Source organism: Acomys minous, assembly GCF_964271855.1.
Source record: "Acomys minous genome assembly, chromosome: 12".
Taxonomy (NCBI): domain Eukaryota; kingdom Metazoa; phylum Chordata; class Mammalia; order Rodentia; family Muridae; genus Acomys; species Acomys minous.
The window spans coordinates 94778449-94800976 of record NC_140493.1 but is presented as its reverse complement, the minus strand read 5'-3'; the positions used below and the strand labels follow the sequence as shown (position 1 = coordinate 94800976).

The 22528-nt window shown below is 40.9% G+C and overlaps 1 protein-coding gene across 8 annotated transcripts in view; it reads left to right on the top strand.

Annotated features, from left to right (window-relative positions):
• The window catches only part of GPATCH8 (G-patch domain containing 8), a 70943-nt gene that overhangs the window by 31977 nt on the left and 16438 nt on the right, over positions 1–22528 (top strand). For 4 of the 8 annotated variants that reach the window (XM_084748022.1, XM_084748023.1, XM_084748024.1 and 1 more), the window contains 4 exons: positions 8340–8384; positions 10367–10434; positions 11044–11130; positions 15306–15449. In XM_084748022.1, coding sequence (XP_084604148.1) covers positions 10408–10434; positions 11044–11130; positions 15306–15449 — 258 coding nt within the window. In that variant the 5' untranslated portion in view covers positions 8340–8384; positions 10367–10407. The remainder of the gene's footprint in view (positions 1–8339; positions 8385–10366; positions 10435–11043; positions 11131–15305; positions 15450–22528) is intronic. The other 4 variants (XM_084748019.1, XM_084748020.1, XM_084748021.1 and 1 more) reach the window with 1 other exon arrangement.

Here is a 22528-nt window from a genome sequence, read left to right as displayed (position 1 = left end):
AGTGACTAGGTCTTAATACATGTATCAAAAACAAGCCTAATTTTAGTAATCTCTGAGTTATATTTAGCCAGGTTCAGGTTCTAAGAGCCTTTTCTTTTCTTTCTTTCTTTCTTTTTTAGACTTATGTGTATGAGTATTTTGCCTTCATGTGTGTCTGTGTACCACATTTGTGCTTGTGCTCTAAGTGGTGAGCCTCCTTAATGGGTATTGGGAATCAAACCCAAGTCTTTTGTAACAACATCAAGTCCTCTTAACCACTGAGCAACTCTCCAGCCTGCCTTTAACATTTTTAAAGCAAAATTCTGCTATATAGTCCAGGCTGGCATTGAACTGGTAACCTTTTTGCCATAGCCTCCCAAATGCTTAGATTATGGGTGTAAACCAACACATCTGGTTGTCTTTAATCTTCTTAATAGAATTTAGTTAATATAGATAAAAAGATAAACCCAAATAGTAAATAAAAATTAGAACTCAATCTTACATAAGAGGTTTAATTTTTTAAAAAGATGTATTTATTTATTATCTATATGGTGTTCTGCTTGCATGTGCACCTGTACACCAGAAGAGGGCACCAGATCTCATTATAGATGGCTGGGAGCCACCATGTAGTTGCTAGGAATTGAACTCAGAACCTTTGGAAGCGCAGACAGTGCTCTTAACCTCTGAGCCATCTCTCCAGCCCTGGTTTGTTTTTTGGTTTTTGTTTTGTTTTGTTTTGTTTTGTTTTGATTTTTGGTTTTTCAAGACAGGGTTTCTTTGTGTAGTCTTGGCTGTGTTGGACTCACTTTGTAGACCAGGCTGGCCTTGAGTGCATATTGATCCTCCTGCCTCTGCCTCCTGAGTGCTGGGATCACAGGCATGTGCCACTCACTGCACCTGGCTGAGGTTTAAATTTTTTAAAAAAATATTTACTGCCAGGCGTGTACATGGCTGTTGTCTACAGATGTCAGAAGAGGGTGTTAGATCCTCTGGAACTGACGCTACAAATGGTCATGTTGATGTTGGGTACTGAACCCTGGTCATCTACATGAGCAACAAATACTCTATAAACTGTTGAGTTGTCACCTTCCACCGTTTCTTTAGCTCTAAAAATTAGACCTCTTAAAAGTTTAGTGGTTGAAGCCAGGTGTGGTGGCACACGCCTTTAATACCAATCCTCGGGAGGCAGAAGCAGATGGATCTCTGAGTTTGAGGCCAACCTGGTCTACAGTACAAGTCCGGGACAGCCAAGGCTACAAGAGAAACCTTGTCTCCAAAAACTAAAAAAGAGCTGCGTGGTGGTGGCACACGCTTTTAATTCCAGCACTTGGGAGGCAGAAGCAGGCAGATCTCTGTGTGTTCAAGGACAGCCTGGTCTACAGAGCTAGTTCCAGGACAGCTAGAACTACACAGAGAAACCTTGTCTTGGAAAACAAACAAACAAAAAAAAAAAAAAGAAAAAAAAAGAAAAAGAAAGAATGGGATTGGAGAGGCATAAAAGGAAGAGAGCGGTGAATTGTAGAGAAAAAGTACATAATGGAAAAAGACGGTTTGTTTTTCATTATAGGAATTTTTGTTTTGTTTTCTTTGTGTAGCCCTGGCCGTCCCGGAACTTGCTCTGTAGACCAGTCTGGCCTTAAACTCACAGAGATCCACTCGCCCCTGCCTCCTAAGTAATGGGATTAAAGGTTTGTGGGTCTACTTCCGGCCTCATTGTAGGGATTATCATGCTTAAAGAGTACGTTGAGGAGCTAGAGAGATGGCTCAACAGTCCAGGCCTACATGCACTACTCTGGCCAGAAAACTGGAGTTTGATTCCCAGAACTTCTATCAGGTGGCTTGCAACTGCTTGCAGCTCCAGCTCCAGTGGATTCAGACACTGCTGGTCTCATATGTGTGTGTGGGCGTGCGCGTACGCGCGCGCACACACACACACACACACACACACACCGAAAAATAGTAAAAATATTTAAATGAAAAGGATATATGAAGACACAGTAAATATGTAGTAAGTTCATGACATGATTATAAAGTAATTTCAAATTAAAATTGAGCAAGTAAAAGTAGAAGGCACATTTTTATCATTCTACTTCCTATTTTTTTAGTTATAAAGGAAAGAATATGAAGCTTCAGAGATAGCTCATACTAAAATGTCATACAAGTGTGAAGATCAATGTTTGATCCCTCAAGTCCATGAAAAAAGCTGGTTATGGGGGTGCATACTTATAACCCCACCTGGAAAGGCAGAAACTGGCAAATGGGCAACTGGCCAGCCAGCCTCAACCACCCATCAGCCTCCAGGCCAAGGAGAGACCCAAACCCTGTCTCTAAACACAAGGTGGGTGGTACCTGAGGAACTACGTGGGAACTACGCATGCGTGCGTGTGTGCGTGTGTGTGTGTGTTTGTGTATGGGGCGTGTGTATGAAGGTCAGAGGTATAGTTTGCCTCTACATATTGCCAGGCTAGCTAGCCTGTACATGTTGCAGTATTTTCCTGTCTCTGAGATAAAATTTCCATTTTTAAGATCAGGAAATCGACTTTTATTTTTTGAGTAAAGGTTTTTCTGTGTTTCTATGTTATTTAGGCTGGCCCTGATCTTCTGCCTCTACTTCCTGGGTGCCTATTTCACAGGCATACACCCCCATGCTTGACAGGAAGTTTTCATTTCAAACAATAATTTGTCCATGATCTTATAGCACATAAGTAGTAGAGTTATGTCCAAACCTGTGCATTTAAAAAAAAAAATAGAGCCCTCATGAATAGATTATTTATGTTTATGGACTGATCTAGTGGTTTCAGGAATTAAACCCAGGACTTTGTTCATGCTAGGCTAATGCTTTACCACTGGATTATTTATGTATAAATAATTTGTGCCTTTAATCAGTATGCTATATGATATGCCTAAACATTGTACTGGCTCCATCAGGGAGTTTTTTGTTTTGTTTTGTTTTGTTTTGTTTTTAAAGATTTGGTTATTTATTTGGTTATTTATTACTATACAGTGTTCTGCCTGACCGACAGAAGAGGGCACCAGATTTCATTATAAATGGTTATGAGTCACCATGTAATTGCTGGGAATTGAACTCAGGACCTCTGGAAGAGCAGCAGGCAGTGCTCTTAACCTCTCAGCCATCTCTCTAGCCCTTTTATTGTTTTGATTTTCAGGATGGGTTCTGTGTAGCCATGCCTGTCCTGGAACTCAATCTGTAGACTAGGCTGGCTTTGAACTCCCAGAGATTCACTTGCCTCTGCCTCCTGAGTGTTAGGACTAAAGGCCTGTGCCACCATGCCCGGCTTTCTTTTTTCTTTTTGTGACAGGGTTTCTCTGTGTAGTCTTGGCTATCCTGGACTTGCTTTGTAGGCCAGGCTGGCCTTGAACTCACAGTGATCCCGCATGTCTCTGCCTGCTTCCCAAGTGCTTGGATTAAAGGTGTGTGCCACCACGCCCGGTGCCCCGGCTTTCTTTTACCCTTCTTGAACAATAAGTTTCTAAGGACTAGTAATGTGGTTTTGCATGTTCTTTGTTGTTAATTTTCTTGGTTTTTTTTTTTCCTATGTATCTTTGCTGACTCCTTAGAATAGACCAGAGCGACACTTCCAGAAAGCTCAGAGGCCAAGCCAGAAGTGTCAGTAGGTAAAGGCAAACATAATCTCAGCACTTGGGAGACTCAGATAGGAGAAAGGTGAATCAAAAGCTTAGAACTAGTCTGGGGACATGACATAGCAAACCTGCCTCCAACAACAAAGAACAAAAGATTATCACTAACATAGATAACATGGTGTGTTCTTTAGAAAAGAAAACATTTAATGTCTCCTATGAACATGGAGATTATCCACTGGAATAGCCCTAAAATCAAAATCCTGTCCCAGTCTCCATGGCATATGCTACCATGCCCTGCAAATTTGATTTTTTTTCTCCTTGAGACAGGGCCTCTCTGTGTATCCCTGGCTGTCCTGGAACTCACAATGTAGACCAGGTTGGCCTTGAACCTGAAGAGGTCAAACCTTCCTCTGCCTCCCTAGTGTACCTGATCTTTTCATTCTTTTTTTTCCCCTCCTTCACACAGACTCTCATTATGTAGACTTGACTGGCCTAGATTTGGAAGGATCTGCTTTAATCTCCTTGGTGCGGGCCATGAGTGTGATGCGTATGTTAGAATTGCCATGGCATGTGTGTGATCAGAGGACAACTTTGTAGGTTTAGTTTTTCTCTCTTTACTTCTACATGGGTTCCAAGGACTGAACTCAGCATAGACAGGCTTCACAGCAAGCACTTTGTCTGCTGAGGTATTTGTCCCCCATAAACATAATTCTTTATATCATAACATTCCACTCTCATCTTTAAAGTCTTGTTTTCATTTCATGATCAGAAATGATCTCTTGAGAGATGGCTTAGCAGTTAAGAGCACTAGCTGTTCCAAAGGTCCTGCATTCAATTCCCAGCAACCACATGGTGGCTCACAACCATCTATATGGAGGTCGGTGCCCTCTTCTGGTGTGTAGTCATATATGCAGGCAGAATGCTATATAAATAACAAATCTTTTTTTAAAAATGAAAAGTCTTTGTAGTCTTTAGCAGTCTCACCATAGTTTAAAAGTCTTCTGAGACTATAGGCAGTTTCTGCCTGTAGAATCAAAGTGAGCTATGTATATGTCAGCATACAATGGCAGACAGTAAACAGTTCATTCCAAAGAGAGAGATGAGGGCACAGCAGAGAAGGTCCAGAGGAGCCATGCAGCCTGAGCTCCTGTGTCAGAATCACCTGCTGCTACAGCTCTGCCCCCTAGAGCACACACAGCCCTTCTGGGCCAGCTCTGTTCCATGCCTGTAGCTTTACTCTGAGGATTTCCCTGGTTTCCATTGCAACTTAGGCTTCACCTTCATGTGATGACCTCCTAGGGCCTCTTTGTAGGGACTCTGACCCTCCGTACATTGCCTGGTCTCAGCAGCTCTCTCCATGGAGCCTTGACATGCGACTCCATTACTTGCTCAAATCTATTATCTTTCATGGCTGTACCACGTGGTTGGTGGTGACAAGTTGGCTGCTAGCTTGGGAAGTAGTTTGTCCCCTTGGACAACAGTTGTATTAGTTTCTGTGTACTGACCCTGAGGAAACACTTGGTAGATGACTGTTTCAAGCAAGGAACTCCACGTGCCTATTACGGGTTTTGATGTTTTGTTTGTTTTTTGAAATAAGGTTTCACAGTATAGCCCTGGACAACTTTGTATTCATTGTGCAGACATGGCTGACTTGGCTGTCCTCCTGCCTCTGCCTCCCAGGTCCTGGTATTATAAAAATGTGCCATCATATCTGGCAAAGATCACTTTTTAAAAATATTGCTGAGTAAGGGAAATAGCTGATTCAGTGAAGTGCTTGCAAGCACCTGAGTTGGATCCCCAGAACCCAGGTGGCAAACAACTGGATGTGGCACCCTTATAGTTCCAGTGCTGGGAAGCAGAGTCATACAGATCCTTTGGACTGCTAGCCAGCCTAGGCTACATGGTAAGCTCCATAGGAGAGACATATTCTCAAAAACAAGCTGAATAGTGCTTGAGGAACAACATTGGAAGTTGTCCCATGGCCTTCTTGGACACATGCACCTGCACATGACACGTGCACCCTTGCACATACACATACAAGGTTTTGAAGCCTTGCTATAACCATGTTAGAGTTGAGCAGCTTTCTGTACAGTGATTTAAATTAATAAAGCTTGCTTTGTTACCCCTTTGAGCTGTATGACAGTCCTGAAGACAGTGGTAATACCCTCCTCTAGTTGTAAAAGGTACTAACTGTTTAGTTGTTGTCTCTTTTTGGAGAACTGAGATTTTTATAGCCCAGCCTTTTAGGGGGACAACCCTAAAAAATGTACTAAGGAATTCATGAAAGTGTGTGTTGGGGAGGGCAACAGTGAAAAGCACAAGGAAAGTGGTTCACATGAAGGTGGAAAATCTTTGGAGTTTTTAGAATGATCCTGCAATAGTAAGAGCTTGTCGTTGAGGTTTGGAACACCTCCACAGTCAGTGGGCTTCAGGAAGCCGTTTGGTTGTTAAGGTCTTTATACTACTACTGCTGCACTAGCTACAAGCTCCCCAAATATTTTCTACCATTCAGACTTTAGAATTGAAGTGAAGCATACAGTCTGTTAATAATTAGCTAATAATGTCACATACTCATTATTGCTGAATTAATTTTAGATCTGTAACTCTGATCATGGAGTTCCAGGTTTTTGTAAGCACGTTCTTTGTTGTGATGGCAGTGGTTGTCACTGCTTTTCTTTTTAAGACCGAGTCTCTCTCTCCCTCTCCCTCTCCAGCTCTTCCTGGCCTAGACCTCACTATGTATGTAGCCCTTGCTAGCCTTGGGTTTGCTGTGGTTCTCATCCCACAGCCTCCTTAGTGCTGGCGTGAGTCACCATGCTCGGCTCTTTTAGAGTTCTTTGACCAAGAGATATCCATGTAAGGGCAGCTGAGAAGATGAATCAGTGAAGTGCTTGTGTGCAAGCATGTAGACCTAAGTTTTGGGTTCCCAGTTCATGTCTTTCAACATGGAGACAGTAGAGACAGGAGGATCCCTGAGGCTTGATGGCCCGCTAGTCAGTCTGAGATCTCTAGGTTCACTGAGAAATTAGTCTCAAAATACAAGATGAACAGTCAGAGAGGACACCTGAGCTTGAGCTCTAGTGTCTCATGCCATTGCTCACACATCCAAGGCACGGTCGGTCACACACAAACACACACACAATAAAAATAAAGGCAAACATAGATCATTAGAGCTGGGGTGATAGCTTAGTTCATGGACTCTATTCTCACCACTAAAAAAAAAAAAGCAATAAGTAGAAAAATATAAACAATTTCCAGTTTATTAGCAAAATATCATTTACCACTCTTATTTAGGAAATATGGTTATCTGCTCGGAAAGGCCACTCAGCTGTATGGGTCTGAATGTGAAGTAGATTCTCTCCTTCCTTTATGTGTATCCAGACATCATATTCGCACCTTGCAGGGCAAATGTTTGCCTTACCCACTGAGCTGGCTTACAGGTCATTTTCTTCAAGTTGGGCCCATGAAAGGCACAAAAATGTTCTTTTTTAGCTGTTTTGTTTTGTTCTTGTTTTTTGAGACAGGGCTTCTTCTGGCTTGGACTCGCATTGTAGACCCGGCTGGCCTCCAACTCACAGCGATCCACCTGCCTCTGCCTCCCGAGTGCTGGGATTAAAGGCATGTGCCACCACAGCCGGGCTCACAAAAATGTTCTTAATAATTTAATAGCAGTTAAATAAAAATTTCCACACTTTGAAAATAAGGAACTGAATTTAGCTCGTTGTATTAAAAAGAAGTTGGCTCTCACTGGTGGTGCACGCCTATAATTCCAGCACTCTGTTGAGTTCGAGGCCAGCCTGGTCTACAAAGCAAGTCCAGGACAGCCAAGGCTACACGGAGAAACTCTGTCTTGGAAACAAAACAAAACATGGCGTAACTTCTTCCTGTTTATATTCTTTGGTGTCTTTTTCCTCACTGATTTTTCCTTTACCTGTATTGTCTCTTTAATAGTATATTAATCTAGTTTAATGAAGTAGTCTATTTCATGTAAGCATCCATTCCATCTTCAGGTTGTTTTGTAATTTGGATCTTTTCTATTAGTTAACTCTAGAGAAATTATAAATGATGGTTCTTTTGAGGCTTTTTTTTTCCTCTCTTCTGAAGTTATTTTTTGAAGGCTGATTTAGTTGCGTGCAGAAGGATATTTTGTTGAGTCTATGAAGTCCTTTGTAACAGGAAGCACAGATCTGAGCATAGCTAAGAGTTTACTCATTCTTAACAGAACTCTATTATTTAAACTCTGACAATCTAAAGTTGCTTTCTTAGACTTCTGATCATTAAGTATTTTAAAGCAGTCTTAAAACCCTGTCTCCCTAGGATCCTTATAGTTCTTTTAGTGGGGAAAAAAAATGACTTGATCGTGTCTGGTTGAGCCGTCAATCTCTACTGTGATTTATTTAAGAGTTCAATTTAGGACCCTGAATTCTGATTTGCCAGAATGACTAAGTTAAACGAAAGCTTGGAAGATAGAGTTAGTTTTCTCCCTTTAAACCGACCGACATTCCGCCCATCCCCCACTCCCTGGGTTATTGAAGAGGAGATTGTTCATGTTCTCAAGTAGCAGCACAACAATCTCACACCCCATCTGGCCAGTACAGAAACAGCTGCTGTAGCACAAAGTGTCCTTTTCTGTCCTCACTCAAATCGGGGGAGGGACAAAACCCAATTGGTACTTTACCCTCGTCCGTCTGCCTGCTAGAAGGCCTGTTTTCTACCCTAATCATTTCTGCCTAACAAACGGTGTTTCTTTTTTACAGCATTATGATCCTGGACTTGTTGTGGTGATGGTAAACTTAGCAGTGGTAATTTTTTATTTTCAGACTGAATTACTCCTTTTGTCATCAGTGCACCAATATGTTAGGCTTACTTTCTCTGTTGTAGCCTCATCCTTCTGCTTGGTCTTTTCATTTTCCTTTCCTTTCCTTATGCAACTTGTCTGATCCTTGTTCATTAAAGGGTGATGTTAAGAAGGGATATATATGTTAGAACTACCAAAAAGAATCAGTTACAATATTAAATTCTAATAGTCAAAAACTTGATTTCCCCACCCCAGTGTAATGGGCACTAGCACTTGCTACTGCAATTTATAAATAAGTTAAAACAGACTTTGACTGCCTTAGAAGGCAAAAGTACTGATGCAGAATTTATAAACAGGGGTTTACAGAGGTACCAAAACTGTTGATTCTTCCAAAATAAATTCTGACCAATCAAAAAAATATTCTAAAATAAAATTCTTTGATATTTCTTTTTAATTGTCTCATTGGACTATTCATTTTTACCAGTAAATCCCTGATTAAGACGTTATGAAAGTGATATTGCACCTAGGAAGTCATTTTTATAACCTGTCTTTACTTTGGTCCTTTTGCTAAAGATTGCAGTCACTGCTTATTTATTATACCATTGGGCAGAAGGGAATACCACATATTTTGTTTGACTAGCAGTCTCAAAGCATCTAATAGAAGACTGTATTCTACAAGGTTTTGTTTTCCTGGTAAAGGGTTTTCATTATTTAACTAAAAAAAGAACACACAAACTATGATGATAATTGATTGTTTTCTACTTATTTATTGTTTAAAAACAGTAATGGGATCTTGTTGATAAGCAGTTGAACTTCTGAGTGTCAATAATGGAATATTGTTGACAAACAAAATTTCTGGGTTTGTTATTCTGTATGCTCTAAAGATAAAAACAATAAATATAATTTATTTATGGGGAAATATTCCATAAATATATAGTGCCCAGACACAAGTGTTGCTGCTTATTTTCTTATTTTGCTTCAGGACCCAAACATACCAATTATTTTAAATTTTTTCTTTGATAACACCTAAGTTTAGCCTGACAAAACTCAAATTTCTTGCCCAAAGGTATAATATGTATATATATATCTATATTTATATATGTGTGTGTGTGTATAACAACAACAACTCCCCCCAAAAACAAAACAAACAAAAAAAACAATTGTTTACACCAGCCTGAGTGAAATGATGAGGGAAGTAAACATTGTGTTTTTTCACTAAAGGTGTACACTGGGTAAGGTAAGTCCTTTTCAGTTACATCACAATGAACAGCGCAAGTTGTGATGTAAAACAGCTGTGGTAGTAAAGTGCTTGTCTGCCCCATTTTGCTTTGTTTGGCTGGTTATGAGTGGATTAAATATATATTTATTTTTTAAAATCTCCAGCATAGATCAATTAGTTGAAAGTCAATTTTCTTCGCAACTAGTCCTTTTCACAGCTTTCCAGTTACCATCCACAGCCAGTTTTGAGTTTACTCCAGGAAGAGATCTCAGGCACCAGTTTTAAAGTAAAAACTAGTTTTGTCCCTAAGGACATAAGTTTAAGGGATGACAGGAAGATGTCAAGAGAGAAAGTTGTGATTGTATGCAGGAGGACCAGGAGTTCAAGGTCATCCTTACCTACATAGTGAATTTGAGGCCAACCTGGACTACATGAGACCCTGTCTTATAAAAACAAACAAACAAAAAAAAGGAACTGTAATGTTTTTTATTGTAAACTTTCTGGTGCCATTGATGTACCCTGTTCACTCAGCTTTGCCATAGTAACCTGGAATTCTCTCCAGCAAGGTCAACCAAAGTGGGTTGTTGGGTTTAACCCAGGAAAGGAAGGATTGGATGGAAGCTGTGAGAATGGCTTTTGTTTGGTTCACTGTAGCTTTCTGGTCTCTGCACTCCAAGGCAAGATCTAACCACCCAAACCTAATGTTTAAAGTGAACTATGAGCCTAACTTCTGCTTCAACTTGATTCTGTCTGTGTTCCTGTTACAGGGAGAACAGACCCTATTCCAATCGTTGTCAAGTATGACGTCATGGGCATGGGTCGAATGGAAATGGAGGTAAACTGGTCTCATTAAGCAACATTAATTTGATGGAATATATCAAATTGGCATTAATTTCAAACTTAAATGTCAGTGTAAGCATATACTTGCCAAGTGGAACATAATTTTTCTTTAGCCAATTAAAAGTGTATTTTCTGTTTTCATTATATGCTGTTTTTGAAGCACAGAAGATGTAAATAATGCCCCTACAGAGAACTTTTCCAATGTTGTACAGAAAAGTCAGATCATGCTCTGTACTCATAGGCAGTGTTGCTCTATGCTTAAAACACTGGTGTGGTAGAAGTTTTGCCCATGTAGAGTTATATATAGCTATTATCTTCAATACCTTCATTTTATTGTCTGAAATATTCTCTTCACTTTTAATTCTTTGGTAGTGAATATTGAGCTGAAATCTTGTTATCAGCAGTTGGGTCTATTGGGTGGAAAGAGATCAAGGAATTTTCTTTGCTTGTTGTTTTCTGTGACATGATGATAAAGCAAGAACTAGCTAGCCGAGAAAACCCTATTTTATGCTTTCAAACAGCATTATACTTGTACAGATGATGTTTTCATAGCTAGTCTTGGGATACTTTAGGAAATAAGAATAAATATATCTATTTTGTCAAGCTGGATTATGCCGAAGACGCTACCGAAAGGCGCCGTGTCCTAGAAGTAGAAAAAGAAGACACAGAGGAGCTGAGGCAGAAGTACAAGGTACGACAACAGAGTCCTTGCTTGAGAGCGTTCTTGCAGAGAAGAGATGCTCGGTTTTGGTGATAGACAGCATTGTTTACATTTGGTAGTGATTTGTGCTAATCTCAGTTTGCAATTATCTTTGTTTTGTTTTTGTTTTTCGAGACAGGGTTTCTCTCTGTAGCCTTGGCTGTCCTGGAACTCTGTAGACCAGGCTGGCCTCGAGTTCACAGAGATCCACCTGCTTCTACCTCCCAAGTGTTGGGATTAAAGGCGTGCACCACCACCACTCAGTACAATTACTTTTTATTGCCTTGGTAAAAACTGAAATGCCAATTCCATATGTGTTTTGACTCCTAAAGCAGATATTTATCTCTGTATGTGGACATCAAATTGGATTCTTTTTCTTTTTAAGGGGGCAGGGTGCTTGCCACGCCATGTGTAAGGAGTATAGAGGACACCATGGGGAGTCAGTTCTCTCCTCACCACATTAAACATATAGTGTGTGTATGAGTATTTTATCTATATGTATGTCTGTGCCACATTTGTGCCTGGTGTCCTCAAAGCCTAGAGGAAGGCTTCAAATCCCTTGGAACTTAAGTTACAGATGATTGGAAACCAAACCTGGATTCTCAGTAAGAGCAACCAGTTTTTTCAATACTGTCCCATCTCCCAGTTCAGAATAATTTCCTTTTTTAAGGGGTTATTCATAACAAACTGCAGTTTAGGACATATAAGCTAGCATTCAGAGAAGCTAATGTTCCTTTCAAGGTATTGTAGTGGTTTCTACCATAAGATTGGAAAAGTAAAAGATAAGAAATAGATTTTAAGCCAGGTGTGGTGGCATATGCCCGTAATCCTGGCACTTGAGAGGCAGAGGCAGGTGGATCTCTGTGAGTTCGAGGCAGCTTAGTCTACAGATCGAGTCCAGGACAACCAGAATGACACAGAAAAACTCTCTCTCAAAAACCGGGGGGGGGGGGGGGGGGGCAGGGGGGGCCGGGCGGGGATTTTATTAAGATTATCCTATAAACTGGGTGTGGTAGCCCACTCAGGGAAGCAGAGGCAGGTGAATCTCTGAATTTGAGGACAAGCCTGGTCAACAAAGCAAGTCCAGGACAGTCAAGGTCACACAAGAGAAATCCTGCTTGTTTGTGATACTTAAGATGAAAACAGGGCCAGGGCAGGGGGTGATTTTTTTTTTTTAATAAAATATGGAGGCAGGCTAGAGAGACAGCTCAGTGGTTAAGAGCACTATCTGCTAAAGCCGGGCAGTGGTGGCACACACCTTTAATCCCAGCACTTGGGAGGCAGAAGCAGGCAGATTACTGTGAGTTCGAGGCCGGCCTGGTCTACAAAGCAAGTCCAGGATAGTCAAGGCTACAAAGAGAAACCCTGTCTCGAAAAACCAAGAGGCAGGCGGCTCTCTGTGAGTTTAAGAAGAGCCTGGGCTACAAATCCAAGTTCTAGGACATCCAGGCCTGTGTTACACAGAGAAACCTTGTCTCAAAAAACAAAACAACAACAACAAAGATAGAAAAAGAAGGATTGTAAAAACTAAAAGTTAGGAAACAAGCTATTAAATAAAAAAAAATCTCTTAACTTGAAACTTGAATTTTAGAAGAAAAGGAAAAAGAAATGATAGACTTGGAATTTTTCAGCAGTTAGAGGGGGTGAAAAAGCCTGGCATGGTGGCACACATCTGGTGGCTCTCTGAGTTCAAAGAAAGCCTGATCCGCACCGTGAGTTCTAGGACAGCCAGAGACATGTATTGAGACCCTATCTCAAAATTTAAAGCCAGTGATGCTTGTGCATGCCTTTAATCCCAGCACTCGGGAGGCAGAGGCAGGCAGATCTCTGTGAGTTCAAGGCCAGCCTGGTCTATAAAGTGAATCCAGGACAGCTAGGGCTCTGTTACATAGAAAAACCCTGTCTCCAAAAAAAAAAAAAAAAAAAAGGTGAAAAAAATAAAAGCCCAAAAGAACAGTAGTAAAACAAAAGAATTCCCTGTCTAGACATACTCTACACCAGACTAAACCAGAATCAGAGATCTTGAAAGCCGTAAGGTAAAACATGATTTTCTCTAAGAAAAACAGCAGTGCTCACTCCTTTAATCCCAACATTCAAAAGTAGTAGCAGGTGGATCTCTCTCACCCTGGGTGAGGTTCCAGGCCAATTAGGGCTTTAGAGCAAGACCCTGTCCCCCAAAACAAAACAATCCTGACTTCTCAAACACTAAAGTTGGTGCTGAATATTTGTTGAGTTGGCAGAGTGCTTGCCTAGCCTACATGAAGCCCTGAGCTTGGCCCCCAGCATTATATAAACTGCATGTAATGGTGCATGCCTATAATCCTAGCACTGGGAACTGTGGAGGCAAGAGGAGCAGTTCAAGCTTATCCCTGGCTAAGTAGCATGTTTGAGGCCAAGCAGGAATGTATAAGACCCTGTCTCAAAAAAGCATGGGTAATTATTTCTGTTTTGTTTCTGATTCCAAGAGGGAACTTTAATTCTTTCACCATAATGATGTTAAATGATTTTGTTTTGTTTTGTTTTGTTTTGTTTTGTTTTGTTTTTCCTTTGTTTTTTGAGGGGGTGTGGGGTGGGGATGGGTGACAAAGTCCAACTAATGTAGCCCAAGCTTTCCTGAACCCATGTAATCTGAGCTGGCTTCCCAAGGGCAGGGGTCAGTCGCAGCTGCTTAACTGAAGGCTTCTCAATGGATTTTTCTCTGTCCTGTTTGTTGAAGTTCAAAACAGAAGAGGGATTAGATTTTGCCGGGTTTTTATTTGTTTTTAACCAACTAAGATAATCATGTAGGAGTCTCCCCCTACCCCCTTTATTAAATAGGACACACTACACTGCCTCTTTTTTTTTTTTTTTTTACTTTTTATTTTTTATTATTATTAAATGTTGCCTCGTGAGTCTTTTGGATAGATCTCACTCCTGTTGATGATGTTGTTTAGTATATGCTTTATTCCAGTTGCTAGTTTAAAAACAAAATTAAGCCAGGTGTGGTGGCGCACACCTTTAATCCCAGCACTTGGGAGGCAGAGGCAGGCGGATTGCTGGGAATTCGAGGCCAGCCTGATCTATACAGCCAGGCTACACAGAGAAACCCTGTCTAGAAAAAAACAAAAATGGGCTGGAGAGATGGCTCAGAGGTTAAGAGCACTGACTGCTCTTCCAAAGGTCCTGAGTTCAATTCCCAGCAACCATATGGTGGCTCACAACCATCCACAATGAGAACTGGTACCCTCTTCTGGCCTGCAGGCACACATGGGGCCAGAGTACTGTATAAATAATAAATAAATAAAATCTTTTAAAAAAAAAACACACACACACAAAAGGGGCAATTTGTTTGGGTAGCAATTAGTGTGTATACTAACAAGTGTTCAAGAAAGCGTAATTTTATTTCCCTATTTTGTCCTTGACCAAAACACAAGGAGATTCAGTATAGTAGACACAATTTTAATCAAGTCAGTGGTGGTGTGTATACACTTGAGGCTGACGAGAGTGCTTTAGGTTCAAAGCTATCCCTAGTCCAGAGAATACTGAACTAGCCAGAGCCACACAGCAGTTATCTGTGTCATCAAGTCCCTCTATTTTATTTATTCATTTTTAAGTTGTTATGTTGAATATTTGCTTGAATTTATGTATATGCACTACATATGTGCCAGTGCCCAAGAAGCCAAGAGAGGGCGTTTAGATCTCCTGGAAATGGAGTTACAGGCAGTTGTGAGTTGCCGTGTGGGTGCTGGGAACCGAATCCAGGTCCTCTTCAGAACGGGCGGTGGTACCCTTAACTGTTAAGCCATCTCTCCAGCGCCCCGCCCCCATTATACTCCTTATTTTTGTTTGTTTGTTTGTTTGTTTGTTTTTTGTCTTTAGGCTTTTCGAGACAGGGTTTCTCTGTATAATAGTCCTGGATGCCCTGGACTTGCTGTGTAGACCAGACTGGCCTCGAACTCACAGCGATCCACCTGACTCTGCCTCCCCAGTGCTGGGATTAAAGGTGGGCGCTGCCTCCCCAGTGCTGGGATTAAAGGTGGGCGCTACCACGCCCGGCTCTGCCCCTTGTGTTTTATCTAGCACTTACCAGTGCCCGTGAATTTTATGGAAAGCTGTTTTTCTCTCTGGGAAGTAGCTGTATAAACTTATTTACTTAATATTACTGTTCTGTGGTTATTTCTTAACAGGATTATGTTGACAAAGAAAAGGCAATTGCAAAAGCCTTGGAAGACCTCAGAGCTAACTTTTACTGTGAGCTCTGTGATAAACAGTATCAGAAACACCAGGAATTTGACAACCACATCAACTCTTACGATCACGCACACAAGCAGGTAAGGAAAAGGATTTTTCATTATACAACCATAGATGTTTATGAGTGTGACTGGCTTCTCTCATCAGCCAGTCTTTATTTTTTGCCACCTGATACACTTGATTCTTTTCCATGGGAGCTATCCTAATAGATAACATCCCTGTCATTCCATCACCATTTTAATTCGAATAATAAGTTGTGAATTCCTTAACTCTTAGGAAATGTTAGTGGCTTTGAATAAGTTTTTAAAATACGGTGATTGAGCTGAAGACTCTTGGGAGAGCTTTATGTCAGTTTCTCCCTTTTTTCAATATGTTAAACTTTTGAAGTTATCCTAGACTGTGTTTTTCTGAACCTCTGAATGTCAGAGTTCAAGTTTTATTAGCTACTTTTTCCTATCAGTAAGTCATTTTATTACTCTGTACACCTTGCAAACTGACTAAATCCTACATATGTGGTATCTTAACAACAAGCCACTTTGTCTTAGTCTCTGTCATGAGGAAACACTGACCAAAAGCACCGTGGAGAGGCAAGGGCTTCTTTCCTAGATACCAAGTCATCACTGAGGGAAGGAAGTAAGGGTAGGAACCTGGAGGCAGGAGCTAGCACAGAGGCAGTAGAGAAGTACTGCTTATTGCCCTGTCTTCCTGGCTTGTGCAGTTTGCTTTCTTATAGCACCCAGGACCACCTTCTTAGGTTCAAATAAATAAATAAATAGGGTCTTTGAATGCCCAGGATTTCCCTATGTAGACGAAGCTGGTGTTGAGTTTAGGGTGGCCCTCCACATATACCCACCCAGTGTTATGATTGCAGGATTATGCCACCATACCAACAAGATGGATGGGCTATCTCCCCAGCGTTCAAAGTAGTTTTATTTTTTTTTTTAAGAAGAAAGACTTTTTGCTGGGTGGTAGTGTCGTATGCCTTTAATCCCAGCACTCTGGGAGGCAGAGGCAGGCGATCACTGTGAGGTTGAGGCCAGCCTGGTCTACAGAGTGAGTCCAGGACCGCTAAGGCTACACAGAAAAACCAACTCGAAAAACAAAACAATGTAAAAAAAATAATAAAATTCATACTGACATTAATTTAATACCTCAGTGATCCAGTTTTCAATTTAAATGTAATAGAAGCAGTTACAGCTTTAATTCATTGAATTTTTTCCCCTCTTTTTTCTTTTTACATTCTCCTTTATTCTCCTATATAACTTATGTAAACGGATTTGCTTCACTACTCTAATCAATAACAGTAGTTATCAGCCTGGAGAGACTCTGTCCCCAGGGGCACTTAGCAGTTGTTTTCTGGCTACATTTCAGATTGCCTTAATTAGGGGGTAGCACTTTTTGGGTTCCAGTCAGTGGGTTCAAAGATACTGTTAAATATTCTACAGTCCACAAGAAACACCTCAAAGTAAAAGAATTACCAGGCTCAGAATTGCAGTCAGTGATGCTGAGGTTAACTATCAAAAACCTTAAAATATGTGATATTATCACTTCATGCTTGCTTAATTATTTTTTGTCTCTGGTTATAGCATAAACATTTATAAAGAGCTCATCTAGATCCAAAAATGTTTTTAGATGATCATAATAAAAATATAAAATTAAGGATCTGGGGAGATGGTTCAGATGAAAGCACTTGCTGTGCAAACATGAGCACTGGATCAGCTCTCTTACACCATTCTAAGTCAGGTAGCTGTGGTAGCATGCCTGCAGTCCCAGGAGACAGGGACTTTCAGGAGCAAGTTGACTAGCCAGACTAGCCAAATGATAACAGTTCAGTGAAAGACCCTGCCTCAGCATATAAGGGGCTAGTGAGTAAAGAAGAGTGAGCTTCCATGTACACAGACACAGTAGACATGAAACACTCCTCCCCAATGTTTTCTCTAGGCTTGGCTGATTGCTCCATGGTAAAGTGTTTATAGCATGATATTGTAATTTCCGAGTCCCAACACCCATGAACAGAGCAGGCATGGCGGCCTGGGCCTATAATTTCTGTGCTGGAGAGGCAAAGAATGGAATATCCCAGGGTGTCCAGCCAGCCTAACTAACTAGCAGCTTCAGTAAGAGGTCCTGTCTCAGAAAATAAGGTGAAAGGTGATAAAGACAGCTAACACCAACCTCTAGTATTCATATGCACAAGAACAAACACATACATGCATATCTAATACATAAAATTATGAATTTCTTAAAGAGAATTTAAAAATTCTGTTCACTAACAACAGAACATATTTGAGAATCCTGACTTGGAAAGATATTTAGCTGTATGATTCACAAATGCATGTTAGTTCATTCATTCACCTAAATTACATTCATATACCTAAATTATGTAAACTTTACATAGTTTACATAAAAGACCTAGGCATCATGGCATGAGCCTGAGATCCTGGAGGGCGGTTGTTTTGTTTTAAAGATTGTATTTATTTTATGTATGAGGGCTCTATCTGTATATATGGACCCCCTGTATGCCAGAAGAGGGGGTCAAATTCCATTACAGATGGTTGTGAGCCACTATGTGGTTTCTGGGAATTGAACTCAGGACTTCCAAAAGAGCAGCCAGTGCTCTTATCAGCTGAGCCATCTCTCCAGCCTGATCCTAGGGGTTTTTTTGTTTTGTTTTATTTGTTTATTTTTCAAGACAGTGTTTCTCTGTGTAGCCTTGGCTGTAGTAGACTCACTTTGTAGTCCCAGGCTGACCTTGAACTCATAGACATCTGCCTGCCTCTGCCTCCTTGAGTGCTGGGACCACAAGTGAGTGCCACCAGGCCCAGCTGATCTTAGTTTTTAGTAGGTGGAGGCAGGGAGATTTTTAATTTGAAGCCAGCCTAGACTAAGTAGGAAGAAGTTTCTGTCTCTAAATACAAAGCAAACAAAAGAACAATTATAGGATCTATGGCACTGATTTTTGTTTTTGTTTTTGCTGAGAAATAGACAATGCCATCTTTCTTCGTATCCTTGCCTTTCTACAAAGTATAGCATCGCAAAACAGCATGTTATAAATATATCAACAAAAGTCTTTTGTTATTGTTGTTTGTTGTTCTTTGAGACAGAGTTTCTCTGTGTTAGTCTTGGCTGTCTTGGACTCACTTTGTAGACCAGGCTGGCCTCGAACTCACAGTGATCTGCCTATCTCTGCCTCCCGAGTCCTAGGATTAAAGGCGTGCGCCACCACGCCCTGCTCTGTTTTCTCTCCACTCAGATTCTTTTATGCTTTCCTTCTTGTCTTTTTTTTTTTTCTTTTGAAGAGAGGGTGTGCACTGTGTAAAACCATACTGGCCTTGAGTTTGTGATCCTCTTGATTGAGCCTCTTGTGTGCTGCAGTTATCCACTTAACTCATCTTGCCTGGCCTGTCTTTAAAAATCATAAAGAACAATTAGTTGACTTTGCTCCAGCACAGCTAAATAATACCTCCTAGGAGATACGATGGTGTATTTTATTCCTCTTCAGTGGATGTGAACTTAACATCTGGGCCCTCGTTTTTCAAATTGGGGTTCTGAAATCATACAAGCACCGTGTGTTGCCTTCGAGCAAGACACACAGGATTATTATGACTCTGGGGTGCTTTCCTCCATGTTAGCTATTCCTAGCCTGCGTCTTCCACCAAAGTCTCCCTATTAAAACTTTGGGGAGTGGCAGTGGAGAGATGGTTCAGCTGCTAAGAGCATTGGCTGCTTTTCCAGAGGACGAGGGTTCAATTCCCAGCAACCACATGGCAGCTCACAACTGTCTGTAACTCCAGTTTTAGGGGATCCAGTCCCTCATCCATGCAAACTCCAATATACATGAAACAAAAATAAGTCATTTAAAAAACAAAGAAACTTTGGAGAAGGCCGGGTGGTGATGGGTCATGCTTTAAACCCAGCACTCAGGAGGCAGAGGCAGGCAGATGTCTGTAAGTTCAAGGTCAGCCTGGACTACAAAGTGAGTCTACTACAGCCAAGGCTACACAGAGAAACACTGTCTTGAAAAATAAACAAATAAAACAAAACAAAAAAACCCTTAGGATCGGGCTGGAGAGATGGCTCAGCAGATAAGAGCACTGGCTGCTCTTTTGGAAGTCCTGAGTTCAATTCCCAGAAACCACATAGTGGCTCACAACCATCTGAAGCCAGCCTGGTGTACAGAGGGATTTACAGGACAGCCAAGGCTACAGAAAATCCCTCTTCACCCCCCACCCCACCCACAAGGCTTTATTGGTGGTAAACTAATCTAGACAGGTCCTGGGAAATACTGTCACCTTTCTTTTTTTGTTTTTGTTTTTTTGGTTTTGTTTTGTTTTTGTTTGTTTGTTTGTTCTGTTTTATTTTCCAAGACAAGGTCTCTCTGTGTAGCCTTGACTGTCCTGGACTCACTTTGTAGACCAGGCTGGCCTCGAACCCACAGCAATCCGCCTGCCTCTGCCTCCTGAGTGCTGGGATTAAAGGTGTGCGCCACCACGCCCGGCACTGTCATCTTTCTTAAGGTCCAGTTTCTTTTCTTTTTTAAGTGTACAATATTCTACCTGCATATACACCTACATGCCAGAAGAGAGCACCAGATCTCAATATAGGTGGTTGTAAGCTACCGTGTGGTTTCTGGGAATTGAACTCAGGACCTTTGGAAGAGCAGTCAGTGCTCTTAACCTCTGAGCCATCTCTTCAGTCTTTAAGGTCCAGTTTCTAAAAAAGCAGCATGGTACTCTTATTTGTGATTTTTTTTTTTTTTTAGAGAATTAAGAAAGGAAGGTGTTAAATGCCTCTATTTGCTAGCTTTTCTCAAATTTTCCAAGATTTTTGTGATGTGATTAATACAGAAACAATTGGGATGCTAAACATTTTTTCTTTTTTAAAGATTTATTTTTTATTTATTGTATTTGTATATGAGTGCTTTATCTGCAGAAGAAGGCATCAGATCACATTAAAGATGGCTGTGAGCCACCATGTGGTTGGTAGGAATTGAACTCAGGACCTCTGGAAGAGCAGGCAGCCTTCTTAACCACTGAGCCATCTCTTCAGCCCCCAAGATGCTAAACCTTCTAAGTGTAAAAGTTAGGAATTGTGATTCTAATTCTTGTGCTCTGTTTTATTACCTTTTGAAATCTCATATGACAAAGCCAGATTCTTGGAGAAATAACCCAACATATGATTCCTTACTAAGTTCTGATATGTCTGAGTACTTAATAAACATTAACACTGATCATGTCCTTGTTGGCTTAGTTGTAAGCTACAGTCAATTTTGAAACTATAGCTTTTTCTATCCCCACAGTCCCTACCCTTTTAATTATCTTATACATCTTTTAAAAATACTTGTCTGCTGATAGATGTAAAGGCCTCAGAGTTAGACTGCAAGTAACTTCTTCCAGAGTAAGTCTGTAGTAGCACTTACTAATGAGCGTGGGCCTGCAGGGGTAGCTCAGAGCCCTGTTTGCTCTTCAGTATTGCAGACAAACAACAAGGAGAAAGTAAGGTGCCTTACTGTCATACTTTTTTTTTCTTTAATCTACTTGGGTTTTCTCCTATCTTACCTTCTGTTTGTGTCACCAGAAACCCTTGTAACATAGTTAACTAAACAGATTTGTTTCACTTAAATCTTCATTAGGTTAGCTTTTTGATTTAATTTTAATTGGTTCCCAACTTTATTTTTAAAAAAAGAAAAAGAAAAGAAAGAAAGAAAAAAGAAACCCAAGCCATATACAGTGGCATGCACTTGTAGTTACTGAGGCAGAAACTTCAGGCCAGCTTCTCTAGCACAGCAGTGAGGCCTCTTCCGGGTTTGTGCTTGGTTCATTGATTTTGGTTTGTTCTGGTGGTGGTGTTTAATTAGAGTTCTGGGGCAATGTATTTGAACTTTTGATCCCTCTACTGAGGTTACAGATGTAAACCTACTATGCTTTGAAGCCCATCTCTTAAACAAAACAAAACACCTAGAACTGCTCATGACGACACTGGACCTACACTTAAAAGCCTTGATTATAGCTTAGTAGCTGCTGTCTCTTGCTAACTCTCTGAACAGCAGTGAGCTCCACATCATCTTCTACAATCCATGAGACATTGATTCTTTTAAATACCTGAGGTTGTTACTCAGACCTACTCGATTCCTTCAGTGTTCCCAAGTTCTGACTGACACTGGTGTGCTGAAACTGTCTCCTGTCTCCAAACCTACAGTGTTGGGACCTACTTGCTAGCAGTTACATTGTGTGATTGTCTGATCTGGTTGCCATAATTTAGCATTCTAAATCAGCTTCTAATATTCTCTTAATTTTTCTCTCAGAGGAAAGAATGCTTTCAGCATGACTTTAATATGAAAACTTCTGCACTTTTTACATGTTCTAAGAACACTGAAGTCTTATACCTATGTCTGTTCCTTCTGTGAATAAAAGTAGTAGTTTTCTGAGCTTTGAAACAGCACTCTCCTCCAGCCAGGAGTGATTTCACTAATCCAAATGATACAGCATAGAGACTACTAATGAATGCATGGTTTCCCTAACACACTCTACTGTCTGGCTGGATTTCTGATAGCACTACCTACTCGTAGTTGATTGTTTTCATACTTAGTCTTGCCAGAAAGCTAAAATGTTTGGGTTCCTCTCAGTACTCAGAAATGAATTGGCCTCTGGATTAAAGTGTGTTCTGAGAAATAGTAAGCTTGGAGTAGCTGCTTTGCTCTTGAGGATTCACTGTTTGCTGACTATTTTTTTGCTTTTGTCATTCAGTCCTCTGTGTGTGTGTGTGTGTGTGTGTGTGTGTGAGAGAGAGAGAGAGAGAGAGAGAGAGAGAGAGAGAGAGAGAGAGAGAGAGTTCCCCCCCCCAGAATAGTCTCATAGCCAGTTGGATGAGGGAAGATAATCCTAGGGCTGAAATAAAACAAAAATAGCAAACTAGGCTGGGCGTGGTGGCACACACCTTTAATCCCAGTAGTCTGGGAGGCAGAGGCAGGCGGATCGCTGTGAGTTCGAGGCCAGCCCGGTCTACAAAGTGAGTCCAGGACAGCCAAGGCTACAACAGAAACTCACAGCAATCCACCAGCCTCTGCTTCCCAAGTGCTGGGATTAAAGGTGTGCACCACCATGCCAGGCTTTGTGATAGTAATTCTAAGAAGAAACTTGTGTCCTTCTATAGTCTGAAAGGT